This window comes from Pseudopodoces humilis, chromosome 3, assembly GCF_049639895.1.
Source record: "Pseudopodoces humilis isolate 2021_Gansu_Grassland_sample_001 chromosome 3, ASM4963989v1, whole genome shotgun sequence".
NCBI lineage: Eukaryota > Metazoa > Chordata > Aves > Passeriformes > Paridae > Pseudopodoces > Pseudopodoces humilis.
In genome coordinates this window covers 7,068,266-7,088,302 of record NC_142202.1, presented here as the reverse complement: position 1 = coordinate 7,088,302, position 20,037 = coordinate 7,068,266, and the positions used below count along the sequence as shown (strand labels likewise).

Here is a 20,037-nt window from a genome sequence, read left to right as displayed (position 1 = left end):
GTACAGTTTTACAAACAAAATCTATGGAGGAGAGCTTGTCTCACTCCTTTTTCCGTACCAGATGCTTCCCATCTTTCTTATGAGGAAAAGTAGGACATCAAAGAGATAATGCACTTTGGATCTCTTGGGGCACTATCTCTTCTGCCAGCCTCTCAAGAGAAGAGGGGAAAACACCATATATACTCTTAATATATGAAAAATGAGACTTAGCACACAAAGATGATTTCTTTCCTAAAAAGAGTCTTCTAATGCAACAGTGTAAAAACACTGGGAAGCAGATCAGAAGACAGTCATCTTCTTAGTTAGGAACAAGAACTCAGAACAATACCAGTTTGTTGGGATCATCAGCTGACTGCAGACAGAAAAGGAAAATCCAAACCCAAAGCCTCACTGTGACCCTCACATTGTGAAACACATAAAATGGGGATTCTCCCAGAAACAGAATACATAAACAGGCCAAATGTCATCAAAAGAAGAGAAATTAATGACAGACAAACACCAACCATGCTGGGATTGAATCCATCACTATTTCTGCCTTCCACTACCCTTGCTACAGCTACAATTTGTGATGTATCAAAAGCAAAAGCCAGTGCTCCTGCAAAGATTTGTGGTTCTTTTTTTCCTTTGCAGGATAAATCAATCTGTTAAAAGAGCACTTAAATCAGCCTGCACAAGGGCTTTGAACTCATAATCAGGTAAGTATGTGGGCTGTCCAGCATGTAGCTTTGGAACAAAAGGGCAGGATCTCACACCCTGTCACACTTATCAAGAAAAATGAGAAGAGAGTCAAGTAGTAATGCTGAATTAAACATTGAAACTTTTAAAATAAATAAGTTAATGGATGTTAATAATTATGTTATCTGAGTAAAATGCATGAAAATTTTCTATTAGTCTTTCTTGAAGGCCATACTGATGGATTGTATTTGTTATAGATAGCATAACTCCTCTTTTGGATTACCAGTAGCAAACATTTTGTATAACACCTGGACTTTTTCCTGATGTACCCCCACAAAAATGCTAAAAAATGTAGACCAGCATAAGCAACTAATAGCATGATTATTATAGGAATATCAAAAAACTGGTTCCTATCTGTTGGTAAACCAGCAACTCCACAGGAAAAATCTCAGCTTGAAACATTTAAATTAGATAATCTCTCTTGTTTCTTAAACTTCCTGTCATTTGGCCCTGTGACACTTTTAAATATTTATTACAAACTAAACGATCTGAGTGCCCAGCACAGTCTGCACAAGATAAACATTACTTTCTGCCTCTCTATTATGACTTCATCTCCTCCTGTCTCCTCCTGATGTGTTTATAGCTATTGTGTTTTTCTTTTCCTGCATCATGAGAGCACTGAACAGGGAGCTGATATTGCTGAGATAGATGTGCATGCTTAGCTGTATTACAAAGCCTTTGGTAAATGAAAATCCAAGTGTTTACCTATTTATGTATTGTTTAACTGTGATTTTGGCTATTTCCAGACAAAGGAAAAAAAACAGTTTTATGAAATGTCCTCTTGGGATAGGATATTTCAAAACATAATTTCCAATCTGTACCTTTATTCTCACTCAGCTCAATGTCTTCTGATGATAGGCTGGCTACAGATGAAGGTTTTGTTTCACCTATAAGAACAAAGGAAATGAAAGAGAAGTTATTCATTAAACAGAAAACTGATGAAGCACTTTACTGGAAAAAAAGTGCTACGCCTTCTAGAGACAAGATATTGGAGCTGAATTTCATTTACAGGGCTTCCATCCATTCACTGGCTATTACTGGTCTGATAGTCTTTCCTAAGGAAGATGTAAACTAACATTCCAGTACAGCCAGATCAAATCTGTATTTCAATTTATCATAATACAGATAGAGGAACAGCTATTGCTTTCATGGGTAGAGTGGTGTTCTATTCACTCTGAGATTTCTTTTTTTCATTTAATCCATATATTTTGAGAGAAAAACAATTAATTAATTCTTAATTGAATCATGTCCATGAATCCCACTGGAATCCAAATGCTTTCCTGAAAATAGAAGCTTTCATGAGTTAGGCCTGAAATTAGAAAGTCCCTAAAAATCTGCAGCTTGGAATTTTTTAATAGTAGAGCACACAGGTAAAACTATTGTAGTTAATAGATACAACTGGTACCTGAACTTAATAAAACATTTTCACTTTCCCTGATGATTTTTCTTGCTAATTCTTATAGCTCTAAAATATTTATAAGCTTTTCTTTCAATTTCTAGACTTTAATTTCTTTCCAAAGACTTATTGTTGATGATGCTGACAATTTCTTTTTCCTTATATAGCCCTTTAGTACTTTTAATTAAATTGAAACAAGATCTCAGAACCACCTGCCATGTTGTTTTTCCATGTGGTAACTGTGAAGCTCATTGATGAGAGACTGGAGGCCAGACTTTAGAAAAACCCCACACAGCTTAAAATTTTCAGTCTTTTCAGACTGTTTTTCCCACTACTATAGTTTTTTTTTTATAATGTGTATTTTTCTCTATAATATGATGATATTTTTCACTATAATGAGAATATACAAATCTTTATGTAATGGACCAGGTAAGAATAGAGCATCAATTTTTTGTCCTACATTTTCTTTCACGATACTGAAGTATATGATTTGTCACACTCAGAGGAAGTTTATGCCTTTTGGTTTAGATAATACAAATAACATTAACTTTTGATGGGATTGCTCCTAACAGTGGTCACTTGTAGTGTATAGAAATCTTCTAGGCACAAAACTGTGTGGAAATCTTGGAAAATCAGGTCATTTTCCACTGCCAAGAAAGGGTGCAAAAGCAGCAACCTCAAAATTCCTGGTGATGTTTTGTCTCCACAATGCACAGCGCAGAAAGCAGCAGAGACTCACTAAGTGGATGTTACTAACTTGAGGTAACTGTGGCCCTCTCTGTTCCTGTCACTATGTAAACCAGGAGAGAAAATTGTTCAGCCAAATAATTCTTTTCTGCAACACCATCTGCCTGTGGCCAAGGAGGTGACTATTGGGCTATGACTGGGAATGACATTATGTTGAGGCATTTACCTAAACCACGTTCCTAAATGACATTTTCTGGATCTGGGACCTCAAATGTCTGGATCTTTTCTTTGACACTCTTCACGAGAATAATGAAACATGAGTACCAATACAAGATAGCAAAAGAATGTATATCATGGCTCTGATAAACCAGCTCTGACAGCTCATACTGTAACAAGTCGTAACAAGGAGTTTTGGGAAAAGCATAGTGCATTTATAACGCCTACAGTAGCAAAGTGGTAGTTTCAAGAGGTAAACATTCCTTAATTCTCTTGGGAAAAAAAAAAAGAGTATTTTATTCAATCAAACTGAAGTACTTACCCCATCAGAGTGACTATCTGATGACTGACAAGCACAGTGGGCTGTATTGGGCATCTGCAGATGCTACAATTAGGTTTAACAGGAACCTCTGCAACTGGAGCCAGGAGCTCCAGGCAGTATTAGCTCTTAGGTGAGCTAGCAGTCAAGCAGTACTTGGTAAAGTTAAAAGCTCAAAATTGCTTGGAAAAAGATATGCCCCAGTCTAGTCAGAGATTTGAAACAGAATCTCAATTCACACGGAATAACTCATTCTTCTCCCTGGTCCCCTTGGCCTGTTTAAAATACAACTAGTATGAAAATGAAAAAAACAGGGAAGGATATGTGGTTGCCCTCTCAGACTTACAAAACACCATCATGCACTTGTCTTGGGGGGATAAAGTTTGCTGAGGTCCATGGGAATCTATTTTATTCTGTAATACTCTTTGTTTCTGGCTTCACCTCCTGCTGCCTGCCCCACATTAGGCACTTACAGAAGAGGTGACAAGAAAGGCTTGAAACACAGAAGGACTTTGAGCACATACAGGCAACATCAGATGTTAACACTCAGCTGCACAACAGTGACCTGTGGAAGGCAGGGAGAAAAGCTGCCCTTCTACCTACACCGTGGCCAATGCACAGGATGAAAAGAAGACCCTCATTCAATGGACTTCTCATTACCACAATATAGGAAGCAAATCAATTAAGTCAGGAATCCAAGCCTTCTAAATGTATCTGCTGTGTTTGCTGACCAGCCACCTTCAGCTCAAGAATTTCCAGAGAAAACCTCTTTCTCTGGTTTAAATATGTTTAGGGAACATTCTGCATTCCAATGGGAAAAAAAATCCTAACCAAATGAGAAAAGCAGTGTGCTGCATGTCATATTACAGGTAAAGAAATACTTAAGAAATAAGGGAATAGACAGACATTTTGATTTCTACTTCAGGTCTTTTGGTAGCTAATTCTTTCTGTCAATTCATAGCTGTCTCTTGCAAGAAATAGAGTTGTGGAGCATGAAAAATACAACCGTAAACAGAAAAAAAAAATCTCTTGTGAATATGGAGTGACACTCTATTCCAACATACTGAACTCAATAATTTATAAGCATGTCACCTGCAAAACCCACCACTTGTGAACCCTGACATTCACTCACAGCATATGCAATATTTTTCTCTATGGATTTAAATCTTCATAACCATTGTGTAGACAATTTTTCAGAACTTGAAAATACCCTTTAAAAATATGAGGAGTTGAGTTTTCATCAGAAGGAGCCTCCTGCTTGCTTCCTCTCCTTCCCCAAATTTCTTTCCCTCGTTCCTACTCTATACGGAGGGGAAAAAAATACTTATTCCTTGTGAGAGGATTATCTAGATTAGGCAATTTGAAGGGAGAATGTAGAGCTGGTAAGCTGAGAGGAGTCTGCATTGCTGCTCTGCAACACATTCATTCATAATGAATGAAGATTTGGTCTTTAATGGGAGAATTGCTCAAGACATGAGCTAATCTGGTGAAAACATACAAACATTCCCCTTCAAAAGCATTGACTAAGGGTGTTGTTCAATAAAGTGGATAGAATCTAAGACAGGCCTTTAAGGAGCTGGGCACAAACCTGCTTCTTGGCTCTGGGTCTTACTTTCATCGGTGTTTTGCTTATCCACTGCATCATTACCACCTATTGAGAAAAACACATAAAAATTATTTATGATACATCTTTTTATTGGTAACTGGAGCAGTGCAATATTAATTGTAACCAATTTAGCACAAACTGCTAATTTACAGCAAAGTGCTGTAATAAAAAAGGAGAGATGTAAAGGTAAGCTGAAAAAAACTGCCAACATGACCAGTTCCATTTAAAACAGTCATGCTTTTATATCTCAAGATGAGGATTATAGATTTTATTTCCATAGGCCCACTGGAAATAACAGTACCAAGTAAAGGGATGTTTCCCTAAACACAGTCTGCAATAAATGAAATTGTTGCTTGAACTTCTGTGTATTTTATAAAGAGGTTTCTTCCTAGCATTATTTCCCTCCTATTATTTTTCTATTTCAACAGAATCCTTGAAGAGGCTGTGTTTCTGACCTGCAGAACTTCTTTCAATGCCTATGGGAGGTAAGAATCAACTGAACTGAATTTTAAAGCAAAAGCCACAATACCACTTAACAAAAAGTATAAAAATTCCTCACAAATGGCTGTAATGAAGACAGCACATCAAACCAAAGTAAGACTGCTAGGACTGAATGAATTTTCCCCTTTTTACATTCACATTCATTCCCAATTTTCTCCTCTACTTCACATTCATTATCCATTCTCTACCCTCCAGCTCTTTTTTGGAAGGCAGGTACCAAACAGCAAATAACCACTGAGAATGGGTAATACCCTGAAAAATATCTATGGATCTCTTAAACTTTGCTCGCCCTGACTAGAAATATATCAGGAATTCTTTATTTTCAGGGATGGGAAAGGCTCTTTTAGCTTCATAATAACATGAGAGGCTGCAGAGCTGCGTGCAGGATTGGATGCCATGGCCATGCTCCCTTCCCACCAAAAGAACAGCTGAGCACCAGCATTAATGAGGTATTTGAAAAGCTGATTGCATATACATTGTGAGAGGGGAAATTCATTCCCAAGCCTGGAAATGTCTGGATAATGATACACATTTTTTTTTTTTTTTTTGCTGTGATCTTTGCTGGCTGCTGGGTTTTCTGATTACAGCTTCTCTAAAGCAATACAGCTAAAATTCCTTGTCAGCCACCTTGTTTTTACTTAACACATGGAGCCTGGTGATGGGAATAGCAGTGGTCCAAATGTGCTTAGGTGCATGGAAGGAAAACAGAGAGAGCACATATTTTCCACAGGCAGATGTATGTCTGGTGGCACACTGCACCTCAGCTGATACTGAAAGGCTGAGGTATGATGCTTTCCCTCTTTCCAGCAGGCAATTCTTCCTGGCATCCAGCAGATGGGACTAGTGGAGAATTATTTCCAAGGCTGGCCCTGCAAGAGCTGCTCTCAGGAGGAGAGGAGATGAAGCAGGAACTTGACACCCCTCACCTGAGAGAAGAGAGGTGGGCAGGGTGTGGCTGATGGCCATCAGTGGGGACTTGTGCTTCCTGCCCTCCTGGTAACTCTTAGTATGAATTCTAACCTTAATGGATGACTTGCCATAGTGATTTCCTAGCACAATAGTGAGCTCTATTTTGTAAAAAATTGTGTTATGTGGTTGACCTAAATGGAGTGACAAAACCTGCAGGGTTTTTCTTTCCCTGACTTGAAATCAAAAGTTACTGTTTTCAAAGTCACCATTCTGCCTGTCCACGCGCAATTAGACCACATGCAAAATAGAAAGTTAGCTAAACTTTTCTCTCCCCCACCCTTTTCTCTTAAAACACAGGCTTGGTGCCATCAAGCTATGTAGCAAGCAATTCATAAATAAAGACAATCCTGCAACACAGCAGTGCAGCAGCACTGGAAAAATCTTTACCAATAGGTCAGACCAAAAGAGGTTACTGCATCACTGTAAAATGAGTGGTGCCAAAGCTTCAAGGATTCAATCATGGTCAAGTGTAACATGTTTCACACTATGTAGAAAGAACTTTACAATCAGAAAAAGCAGGTTAGGCATATATGTAACTCTGATGTATCACTGAAATTAATTCCAGCCATTACCTTACTGCATTCACAATTTAAAAATCAATTTCCAGATGATACTTGTTTCTACATCCATTCTCATGACTATAACCACAGCTTATTTGACTAAAACCAGGTTAATTCATATTTATTGCTAAGGAACTATATCTCTTGCTTTAGTCATGCAGAGAAAATTTAAACTACAAGAGAAAGTTTAAATGATCATCTGATTCAGCAGATTATCAGATAAACCACATTTTCTCAATCCTAAATGTATTATTTCAGCAGACATTCACTGTTTAGAAATGGAATGATAATAATAATAATAACAATAATAATAGTAGTAACAACAACAACTATATATTGTAACATAAATTACAGGATTCTCAATATTTTTTCACTTCATTTTGTTACTTTAGAAAGAAAAATGTAAAAGACTTTAAACAGAAACTTCACCTCTTGCACTCTGACCCAATCCCATTGACTGACTGGATCATGGCATGAAAATCCATCTTGATCAGTATACTGACAATAAGTGTTGTGCCTGGCAAGTGAGTTTGGCAGAAATAGGGAAAAGGAAATGCTAAAAATTAAGACTGGACAAGTGATGATCAAGTAAATGACTTTCAGAAGGAATGGTTAAGCTCTGCTTGGCCTGGAGTATCAATTTATCTTGTGAGAAAGTGAGGAAGCAGGGCATGAATACACTGACAAGAAAGCAAACTATAGAGTGGAAAAGAGACTAATCCCAAAGTCTTTGACAAGCAGGTTTTTCCACTTTTAAAAAACCATTCTAATGAGTCTCTCACTGAGTGCCTTTGACTGATGAAGAGTCTTTCCGCAGTTATTTCTCTCCACTGGAACTGGGTGCAGAGCAAATGGAAAGGCTTTAAGGAGCACGTCCTCAAGGCAAAGAGCTGGAAATATATTTTACAAGAGTAGTGAGACAATTTTTTCACCATATTTTTATTCACCCCTGGCTCTCCTTTTCTCCAGGCAGAAAAGCCAGAACCAGTACATTTTCCTTGAATCTTCCGCATGACATTATTTATAATAAAAATGTCTTTTCCACTGGATGGCTTCTACAGTATCTGCCATCCTTCTCTTCCCACTACTGCAGCAATCAGTGATTGCATTTCCTTTAGGTGAAAGATGTCCTCACAATATTTGCTTTTCTATTTCAGTGGTAATTGAACAGCAATCTGTCACTCACTCCAAAGGAGATAATACACAAAGTGGCAAATGACATGTCGTGTCATTTTAGGCCAGAAAATGTAAATGATTTTGAGCCACATCACAAGACAAATGGGAACATCTGTTTCTTTCCCTCTGGCATGACAGTCAGTTCTAAAAAAATAGAAATTTGAGGATTACAGTTGTACTGTACAAACAAAACAAGCACAGCAGACACTAAAATACCTTCTTCTGTCCATATATTCTGCTTTCTCTTGCCAATTGACTAGTGCATGATAGGTTCTTGCTGTCTTCCCATGGCATTTTCTTTGAGGTCATCAAGAAAATCCATTCCTCTTCCCCAAAAGATATATTTGGTAGAAAAGAAGCTAAACAAGGATCAATCAGCATGCTCAGCAAGCTGGCAGAGGCAATTTTAACTCCACCAGAAAAGAGGATTCTCCAGGAATGCCTGCCCACTTTCTGTTATGGAGAGGCATTTTGCATGCCCAGTGAGGTGCCAGCTGCAGTGGCAGCCCCCAAATCAAGCAGATAATATAATAAATAATAAGCCAGCCATCAGACAGGAGAGGGCTGGGACAAGATCTGGATGAAAGGTCAGGGAACAAACCCTAGGAGCAGGTTTTAGTATTCTTCACGTTTTCTCTACAAGAGCCTGGAAACACATGGCTTCTTACATCTTCCACTGTTCTTATGACAGACATGGCAAGTCAGAAATATTAATAGCCTGCTGGCCTCTTGACTCTTCCCATTTCAGAGCTGAGGAAGTGCTAGGTCTGCTTGCACACCTACTCCTCTTCAGCAGCACCTTTCTTCACAAGCAGCTGGCAACAACTTAGAGATTAGGCTAAAGTGCCTCAAAAATGGGTGCAAAAAGACATTTTTCAGAAGAAAACAGAATTGCAGACACTGTATATTTGTATTTAAAGGAAGAAATTCTGCATAAGCAGTACAAACCAGTCTATTTCTACCCCTCCAACAAGGAATCACAGAATCTGGAAAGTATCCACAAGGATCATCAAGTCCAACTAATGAAAACAGATGCTATTAATAACAAAATTGTTTTTGCTACTGAGAAACCTTTATTCATATCATCCATAGGGTGTCAGTGTTTAGAATAAGGTTTCTTCAAACCTCCTCCTCCTTCCTGAGGTAGAAATAAAATTGACAAATGGCCAACACCTGAGGCTTTCATCCATATTTGTGCCGGTGCCACATCCTGGGACACCGGGTTTAATCCTGTGACATCTCTGAATGGCTCTGCCACACAAGTCCAGGAGCATCTTCTGCTTTTCTGCATGGCCAGTGACTTTGGCATCTCTCCACTGGTCTGACCTGCGCTTCTTTCTTGTATAACAAATGCAAGTACAACCAAGGGCTGTCAGACAAGTTTTGAACTATCTTTTTTACAGCCCAGAAATACTGCCATGGTAATCATACTAATGACATGAAGGTCCTTATTGTATAGCAGAGAAACTAATTAATGAGGAATTGAAAAATATAGGCCTTGATCTGCATTCTGCACACAAGTAGATATGCTGGCTTCACTGAAACCCCTAAAATGTGAGAAGAAAGCACATGTACATCCATATAGGCACTTGAGATCATACAGCCTGCAACCATTTTCAAAATATTCCAGCAGTAAAATGATATCAGACATAAACCAAGAAGCACATACACTCAAAGGCCATTACTACAGAACTACAAACACATTAAAGTGAATCATTAACGTGGTAGCCTGAAGTTGCTGAACATTTTCAGTTTTCACTTTAATTTCTTTTAATTAAATTATGATTTAGGTCAGTTTTAATTATTACTTGTATATAACCCCTTTGGGGTAAATTTTAAGAAGGGTTAGTAACGTGTTATCTGCAGTAATTGTTTAATGGAGTTATGAGACTCTGCCCTCTGTGCTCCTTCAACAAATTACCATGCTGCAGATGCAGCCCTGAACATGCTACTGTGAATGCACCCAGCCCAGTGAAGCTGTCAGTCCAATAAATAACAGGATTTCATTTCCATGCAGCATTTTGTCCAGGAGTGTGGGAAAAGAATGAGAAAACTGTAGCTTGAGGGCTTATCTCAGAGGTTAAAAATAAAACTATTGTATCTCACGTATTTATCACCCTGAGAAATCCAAGAGTCTTGGCTAAAGCCCGCTGAAGTCACCATGCATGCTCCCCTTGCTTCACTCTTCTGTGGGTCAGAAGACAGCTAACTCAGCTTCATCATAGCCCCTGTGGTTAGGGAAGAACCAGGGGATAACAGCCACAGCATCAAATTAAGTCCTGAGAAGACAGGAGCAGGATAGTTTGTCTCAACTCACTGCTGGCAACATTGTGCTCACCTGGCTTTTCACTGGGTCTGACTCTCCATTGACTCAGATTGTGCTGCACATTATTGCCTCTGTTCTTGTCGTGTATAAAAGGGGACAGAAATTGCTCCTTTGAGTTGATGCAGGGCTCACAACAGTATAAAGAAGCCCTGACTTCTGGCCCTACAATTAGTCCTATCCAAGAAAAATAAAAAGACCCCATGAGGGCAAGTGCAAAATAAATCATTACTATGTAAATTTAGTTTTTGTTCACATTTTTGCAGTGTACCTGAAGTCTGAGCAAATACATACTACATGGGATGGCCACATGGCATCTTTTCCCAGTCACAGTCAAAATAACTTGAGACCTATTTTGATTTTTCACCAACTGAAGAAACCGACAGAGAAGCCAAAGAGAAAATTACACTCATAAAAAACCCTCACAAAATGCAAACAAAACTAGGGACTACTTAGCATCAGCATTTTGGAATGAAGGGACCAGCCCCATCTCCTGCAGTGGACCTGAATAATCATGATGGTTTAGTGTTATTCACATCATGCTTAGAAATGAGCAATCAATTCCTTGACAGATGAGCCCCCTGCAGGTGCCCTCAGGGTGGGTCACTGGGTGGAATTCTCTGACAACACTGCATTAGTCACCCCAGTAACTTAGTCTTTTGCACTTTAGCTCATCTCAGAAGGAAGACAATCTACTCCAAAGCATTCAGGGTGAAAACAGGAATTGCAAGTGTCTTTCTGGTGCTGTTACACAGATGTACAATCAGTTGCCAAAAGAAACCCAAATGGGTAAAAGGCCAACACAACAGGACTGCACATCACCTGTGGAGGCCAAAATGAGCTGCGTTTTCTGAGTTTTGCACAGCCACTGCATGGCAATTTAATGGAACAGCAGAAGCCACTTCACCAATAAAAAGAATCTTCTAAAAAATGTTTGCTCAGAGAGAAAATACAACTGAAAATACAGATAACATCCTATTTTATCCCTGGCTAAGTGCAAGGTGATCACCTAATATTCTGAAAGCTGTAATCAGTCTGGACAGATGGTAGACTTCAAAACAGAAGTGAAAAGAGAAGCTATCAACCGCAGTGGATGGAGGTTAATTGCCACTTTTTAAACATAACCCATCTGCATTAAGGTGAAGCGTCTCACAGACATGTTTGATACACATCCTTCCCAGGGAATTTCTTCTGTAGTACTTTATCTTCATTTAACATTTTATTAAAGGATTAGGTTTGGTGGAAAAAAAAAGACAGTCAATTCTAAGCTATCTTAATAAAAAGCAACACTTTTAAAGCTGAATAAATGACTGTGTTTTTCGAAGCTTAATTATGTGTCTCACTGTTCATTTTTAGTAGATTATGATTGGAGCAAAAATTTACTGAAGAATGACTGCCCCGTGGGATGCAAAGTATGAATGTAGCTACAATTGTATCAAGAGATAAAAGAACTCCTTGCTATAAACTGCAGAACTAATCAGAAATCAAATCTAGATATTAATTCATCCCTTAAAGAGAGAGACAATCAGGCCTGCACAGTGTTAGAAGACCTTTAGGAGAGATGCTTAGAACATCTCTCTGCAATGGCAAGAAAGAGCAGCTACTGTGTGCATCCCACAGGCTCCAGAGAGGATTGATGGAAGGATGTAGCACAAGCCAAGTGCCACGGACTATGGTGGGTGCATACACTAGATCCCTCTCCATGAAGCTAGAGAGTGAGCTGCACAGCAGCAAAATTCATGGCAAGTACAGGAGAAGAGAAGAGGAAGCCTTATGTTAATCTCACAATTAGAGGATTAAGCCATAAACAGAGGTTTATTTTCTGGTCCCCAGAGTGTGCACTTTTTACCACTTCACAAAACCTTTTTTGGGAGAGGGGATGAGGAGCCAGGGTGTCTCCCTCTTTCTGAGAATGCTACTGACTGGCCATGACCTGCTAGATGAATGAGTTGTTGAGATCAGAGGCAGTTTTATTTTGCCTCATTTCTGCTGCGTACTTCAATCACCAGACTGACATCTCTCATGGACAGAGCATCCACCAAGTCAGGCAGGTGCCAGCTGGTGAGCCTGGATTTCTGACACAACATTCAGACATGTGATGTTACCTTTGAAAGCCAAGAGGCCAAATTGTGATGACCCCATCAGGCAAAGGAACCAACACTATAAACTCTGTTAAAGGTGATTTGTGTTCAAAATGAGCTTTGTGGTTTGGCTTATTCATCAACCTGTTCTCCTTCCCACCAAGTGAATGGAAAGCAGACAAAGTACGTCCTGGACAAATAACTCCAAAAGACCTGCTCCTTCTGCAGGTGATCCTGGGAGAACAACAGCCTATCAATCTATCAGAAGGAATCTGGTCATTCATCTGGGGAGCAGCTTATGAGAGAAACTGGACTAAGACAACTTCCAGAGCTCCAGCTCTGTCTTCACATCCCTTGAAGGAGGGCAAGGAAATGGCTGTTCTTGTATGGATTGATTATTTTTCTGCTGGAGGAAGAAAAAAAGCAGGCATTTGTGCTGCTGTTACTAGATGTGTTACTCATCTTTGATACAATATTGATCTCACACAGACCATGGAGGGAATGGATGGGAAGCTCTTTGGCAGGCTCTGCTTTATATCTAAGAAAACCCATAAAGAAGGAAAGGGAAAACAGTTTTGCATCTCCCTGTTGCACATGCCATGCTGTTAACTATATACGGGAGGACACATGGGGAGGTAGGTAGGTAAGAGAAACTAGGAACATTTAAAATTTTTGTTTTGTTAGGCTTTTGTATAAATGGTTTGCCTTTGCTTGGTGGCAATAAGTAGGATGGGAATGGGTGACTGTGCCATTTGTGCCAACTTGTGGCTGCTCTGTTGTGACAAGTACTGCCATTTTGTCTGTGTAACCACTTTGAGATTGTGTTAGGAAGCTACTGAAGTGAGACATGCATATGTTTTGTTTAGTGCCAAACATATTTTGTTCACCTGACACTTTATAATCACTGTCAATGAATGCACCTGACTGAGGGAAAGGCAAAATTATCCCTGGCTGCATTTACTCTGCCAGGATGCAGGAAAGTGGTGTGAGAAAAAGAAAAAAAGAACAAAAAAGAAGAAAATTATATGGCATGTTTGCACATGTCAAACCTGAAATACTACAGGGAACCTGTGAGTAAAAGATGTTTCCTAGCCTATCCATTTTCACAGACACTATCTCTGCGGTGAAAATCTATGGAATACAACCAATGACATAAGAATCTGCTGCACAGTTCACATTTACTTTTCTCTACCAACAATCTGGAGGCAGAGAACAATATATCTAATAGAATAATAACAGACACCATTAATACTTTAATGGTTTGGTATAAGATTGCTTTCATTAGCATGTCAAGTGTTTATTTTAGCTTACTGCAAAACAAGCTCCTTACACACAGCCACGTACTCTCCTGGATTGCAAAGAGGGTAATAATAAAGGAACTTACTTTCCCCAATATTCTGTGGAGGTTTTAACATGCACTGAAATGATATTGCTCCATTACCTCTAGCCAATGAACCAGCCTGGTGAGCTGGAGAAAAATATTGCAGCAGAAATATTGCTGACCTCAGTGGAATAGGTTTCAGAGACTGCCACGAGGGCAGACATGAGGCTGTTCTCATTGCAAATTGTACTCCCATCTTCAATCTAAAAGGACACTCACAACCAGGCAGAGGAAAATACATTGGGTTCTTCCCATGTCTCAGTGTATATTTGTTAAATATTTTATACCTGGTCATGATACCAAGGGGAAAATACTATCCTATGTTAAATGTGGACTTGCTTTTATTGATAAATGGTAGGGGTTGGACTTTTGGGGGGTTTGTTTGTTTTGTGGGAATTTGTTTTTTATAGTTGTTTACTTTTCTTGTGTGCGATTTTGGATTTCTTTCAATCTTACCCTAAGGGAAATTCAACCAAGTTGACCTCAGGCAGCGTTTGCCTTTGTTGTGTTTTATTCGAGACTATTTATATACATTAACTACTCAGTTTTTCTTTTAAAAAGAAAAAAAACAAAACAACAACTAGCTTCTTGGAAGTGAAGACAAACCCCTACCTAAATAAAATTATTCAGACATGTAGTTGTGGTTCATATCACATACTCAGAACTTTCATAATCTTCAAGGCTCCCCATTAAAAGTTCTTTTAATTCATCAAAACCAACAGCTAATAATTAGACCAGGAGAAACTAAATCCTCTTCTCAGACAAATGTGTGCAAATCCCATTTACTTCAATGGAAATGGCTCACAGGTGTGATACATTAGACTCCAGCCATTTGGCAGCTTGACAGGAATTCAGTGCCTGGATCCCAACTTCTTGTCTCCTCTTCCAGAGGCACGGGTAATGCCAAAGAAATCTGATCCAGGTTTCTCCACAGGCCCCTCAGCAAACACTTTAATCACCTATTCTTTTCTCCATCACAACAACTCTCAGGGCTAAATTTGAACTTTCAAACCTAAACATCACAGGTTTGCTTCCTGCCTAGCAGATGGGGGCTCTGCCACCAGCTATATTAAACCCAGCAGCAGTGATTACGTTTCACAGGCTTCAATTCTACATCAGCAAAATCTACTGTATGGCATCAAATTCAAGGAATTCAGGCATTTTACAGCTCAGGAGTAATGCAATAATTCTATTGCCATACTGCTTACTTTGCCCTTCCAACACATTTATTTGTGCTTCACAAAGTGAACAGTAGGTCACTGGGAAAAATGGATAAGCACAGAGAAATAGGAAACTGTATCTGGGGAGCAACAGAAAAAGTGAAACAACATCAGTTAATACTTGAATGGAAGGAAAACCTTACACTTTGATAATACCTTCTCTCTTCCTTTCGTTTTGCTTTGGTTTTTTTAAAGATACTGATACAATGAAAACTTTCAGCCACACTCCATGAAAGAATATATCATAAAACAACTCTTGCTCTGCCTGTTTAGGAACACTGAATGTGTGACCACAATCCCAACCGTGGGTTAGCCTGCATACAAATGGACATGTGGTTTGTCATTGCTGAACTCTCTATTTCAAACATAAAATTGGTATTTTAATTTAATCTAGGTTCAGTGCAGCATGAAAGGAAAGACACTGAGGTGTGATGAAATTTCTTGGGTCCCTCCACACCTTCCAGGTGATGACAGCAATTGCTTTAATGACTTGCCTGTAACAACCAGTCACAATGTTACTGACAGCATGTTACTAGCAGTTACTTAAAATGATAGATGTTAACACTTTTCTGCTCTTTGTGACTCACACTATATACCCTAGTCAGAATATTTTAGGAGCTGAATGCACAGTGCTAGGTCAAAATGCTGAAGATTGTGGAGCCGCCGTTTGAGGTTCAAAATTATATGTGTCATTTGAGGAATATTAGGTCAAAAAGAATCCATGAGACAGAATGGTGGATTAAACTTTAGGGTTAAACATTAAACATGGATTAAAGATTAGGGTTCATCCTTTTAACTGTTTCACAGAAAGGGAATTTCTTCAGCATTGAGGTGTTTTGCTCTGCCACATATCTGAAAGCAGTGTGAAACTGTGCACTCTGAAAATAATCCTTTGATGTGAGCACCTTATAAACAACTCTTCCAATGAGATAGAGATTAGGAAAAAATACTTTGATCCAGTTTTAGAACAGCATAGACCATGTTTATGTCCATACACGTGGCCAAGTTTCCCTGAGCAGACTCAGGTGGAGGATGGTATCTCAGAGGAACAACACTTATAGGCATTATGTTAATCACCTGTGACTTCTAACTGTGGAGGGATGTAATACACTGTGTAAGGTCTAGAAACATCAACATTGTAAAAAGGAAAACAGCAACAATTTCTTGTAGAAAAGGAAAGTGATGATTATATTGCTCTGTGTTTAGCAGGAGGTACCTGACCAACTTAACCAAACAGCTAAACAAACCAAGCCCCACACAACATGGATTGAGCTTTTTAATTTAAGTCAGAACTGGTTAGAGATAAAACAGCAGCAATTTATGAAGGTGTATCAGCAATAATCAGTATCCCATCACATAAGAATAGAGTTTGTAATTGTGAATCTACCTTAGGATGAAATATACTTCAGAAGATTTATAATCCCTTTATTTAGGCCACAAAGAACTCTCCAAGTGTGTGCAAAGAACATTATTAACTGAAAGTTTTCCAGTTCTTTCTCAAGAATTCAAAACAAACTTTTCCTCAAAATGTGAATTGATTAATATCCCTGAGAAGTTGTTAGACCACATACCTTCAGCATCATCCTGCAGGTCCTCAGGCTGCTCTTCTTTGCTCTTTGTGGGAGATGGAGACAGGCCTTCTGTAAACATAAAAAATTATAAATTACATATATTATTTGGAAATGGTTTCATTATATCAGATATTACCATGAGTGATACCACAACTGTATGTTTTATCTCAGCACTCCATTCAGTACTCAATGCTTATCTTTCTGTTATTTAAATTAAGCACTGCATCATCTCTTATGAAATTTATAATACATATGTGTCTTGCAGCATGGACTGAACTTTCTTTGACTTTCACAGGATGGAAGTGAAGAAAGCTCATACTGAAATAACATAGTGCTTCACAAGCACTACAGAAACAATAATCATAACCCTCAACCAAATAATGCTTTAATTTGTAGTTGTAAATATAATATTTATTATACTGCATTATGGAACAGTAGAGAAATAATTAATAAATAATAATAAATAATAGATGATTTTTTTTCTCTCAGCTCAATTCCCCATTCACTGTTTTAACGCAACAACAAATGAATATAGACTGAAATTAATAATTAAATGAAAGGTGGTAGGTAAACAAATTTGATAGTGAAGTTAAGGAAATGAAAGCTTTAGAAGACAGAAATGTTCAGGTTGAACAAAAAATCCATTCCAGCCTTTCAGACAGTAGGCAATATCAAGCTGGAGGAAAGGGAGTAAAAGAAGTAATTGAGGCCAATTAAATGTGAGATCTCTCTTGCTTATATGGACTGAAGCACACAGTGTTTAATATCAGCTGGTTAAACTTTGAATATTCTGAACTTTTTCTACAATATTTTCAAAATATCCTGTCATCCTAACAAAAATGATGACATTACTGTTTGTTTGCTATGACACACCTCAAGGCACAAACTGGTAGCAGAGAAAGCCTGTTAATAAAAAGGGAGGCCAAGCTGGAAATTAAGCATAAAAGGTATTCATAAATTAAGACATTTCATGCAAGCAGGCTCCCTAATTAAAACATTCTTTAAACACTGTTGCTTAACCACGAAAGCAGCAACTGACAGACAATTAAAACTCAATTCATTGCGCCTACTGAATGTATTCAACCATGATGAGAAAATGGCTTTCTGTCATTTGACTTTCTGTCAAACCTCCTGATTCCTTGTGGCTAACTGAGGGCTTGGGTGCAGGAGAAGCATAAAAAAAACACACTTTTGTGTGTGCTGGAAATAAACTTTGACCGCTTGTAACCAGGAAATTTAGGAAGACATATGACCTCTCATGATTCACCCTTATTGCTGTTGCCGTTAGCAAATAAGAAACATGTTATTACTTAAAACTGATTAGCTAATTAACAACTGGGAAAAAACTATCTACACATGTTTCAAAAATTGGTTAAGTGTTTCAAAGACTCCCAGCATCTCTCCTGCTGTCACATATATACCACACAATCATCTATTCTTTATGTTGCTGGAGCTTTAAACAGCTCTTGACAATCAGATGCCCAGCTCTCATGAAGGACTTGGCTTTGCAAAGAGCCATAGATTCTCCCCTTTTTTCTTCTACCCTTCCACAATTACACATCTCTAGAACCAAAATGCTGAAAATTTTGAAACAGAAGGTATGAAAGTAGTTAGCACGTGAAAAAGAAACTTGCAGATTCAAGGGATAGTTGGAGTCAAGGTTCTTTGTGGGTCCCTTCAATTCAGGATATTCTGTAACTCTGAGAATATTGTGTTCTTTCAAAAGACAAAAACGTAGTCAATCATTGGCTTTGCATGGAGCCCAGGGAACACAGAAATAACTTCTGATGCCCTCTTGGTTATTCTAGCATACTTATGCACAAAAAATCCAGAAAAGCCATGGATTGGGAAGGTGGCAGGACAGCTCAAAATGTAAGCAAAAATTCCAAAATGGAGATCTGTATGTGAGTAATTAAATTCTATCTCACTTTCTTAATTTTAATGAAAGAGCATTATAAAAATAAAAGGCCAAACTGAATATTGCTCTTATAAATTTCTACTAGAAGGGAATTTACACTTCTTTCTAGAACTACATAGAGCTCAGAGCATGAAGAGCCCTTAGCAATCAGTAAATAAAGCCAGTTACTGCAAAGTAGAACAAGCCTTGAGGTTTGGCTCAATACCAGGTGGTAGACTGTTCCTGAGAGCACTTAATACAGGACATATGTCATGTCATCACGTTTGCTCATCTGATTTTGAAATTCAAACACATTATTTTGAGGAAAACAAGAGTTTTCAAGTGCTAAAATGAATTTCTTTCTAGAGTGAAGAAGGCAGGAGTAACCACAAGAAAATCCATGAGGAAAAATAAAGGACAAATAAAACCTGACAAATAAAGACATGCTTTGTCAACCCTTTAAGGGGCTGAGGAGCAATGCTGATATCATTCAACAAGAACTCTAATACGAAAGAGAGATCCTGAAAATAACCAGACTTGTGAAGACTTCTTCACGCCAATGTTCTCCCTTTCTTTTAAAAAATAAATTGAATATTTATAGTGGATCATATCAACATATGGTTTCTTTGGTTCAAATGCCACTCTGAACCACCTGCCATGTTTTCTTTTTTGTTTGAGATTAATTCACATTAGGGGACTGAATCAATAGGAATGCTTCAATCAACACTTGCCCCTCTACTGAGGAGTTTTATTATCTAACCAATCTGTGAAGTTTCCTTCAGTCCCACACATCAAATGTCAACCAAGTTAAAGTGCAAATGTCCAGACTGGTCTTTCAGGACTATTTGAATACATTAGATAATATAACAAACATCTTAATTGACAGCCCAAAGATGGAGAGGGAGGAGGTGTACGTTCAGAGAAGTCAGAACTATTTCTATCTCAGAAGAAACCATATTTTTGCACTCTATAAAGAGCCTTCAAAATGCTCACAAAAGGATGTAAAGGCAGTGTCTCAGGAGAACAAGCTTTCAATCACAATTTCACGATTTTTTAGCAGTTATCCCTTATTTCAGAGATCAAAAAGGATCTGTGTTTACCATGGTCAAAATACAACTTTTAACCCTTTCTGCTCCCTAGCAGTGTGTATGTCCTTCCAAACAGTGAGCCAAATATTATAGAAATTTTGTCTACTAATTTATTTTTAAAAATAACACACCTGGACAGGTGTTTGACCTGATCATATTTAAAGCTTTTCTAATTGTGATGATTTGTACTAAAACATTTCTGAGCTCTACTACTGGGAGACATATTTCTTCTTTAGGCTTATTCAGAGGGTGAGCAAATAATTTAAATCTCAGTCTCCAAGTAATCTATATCCAAAATCCTTCACAAATCC

The 20,037-nt window shown here is 38.3% G+C and overlaps 1 protein-coding gene across 5 annotated transcripts in view; it reads right to left on the bottom strand.

Moving 5' to 3' along the window:
• Positions 1-20,037, bottom strand: part of MACROD2 (mono-ADP ribosylhydrolase 2) — an 848,220-nt gene that overhangs the window by 46,776 nt on the left and 781,407 nt on the right. For 4 of the 5 annotated variants that reach the window (XM_088053520.1, XM_088053518.1, XM_088053517.1 and 1 more), the window contains exons 11-13: positions 16,742-16,810; positions 4,942-5,004; positions 1,557-1,622 (exon numbers count right to left, since the gene is read on the bottom strand). In XM_088053520.1, coding sequence (XP_087909646.1) covers positions 1,557-1,622; positions 4,942-5,004; positions 16,742-16,810 — 198 coding nt within the window. The remainder of the gene's footprint in view (positions 1-1,556; positions 1,623-4,941; positions 5,005-16,741; positions 16,811-20,037) is intronic. The other variant, XM_088053519.1, reaches the window with a different exon arrangement.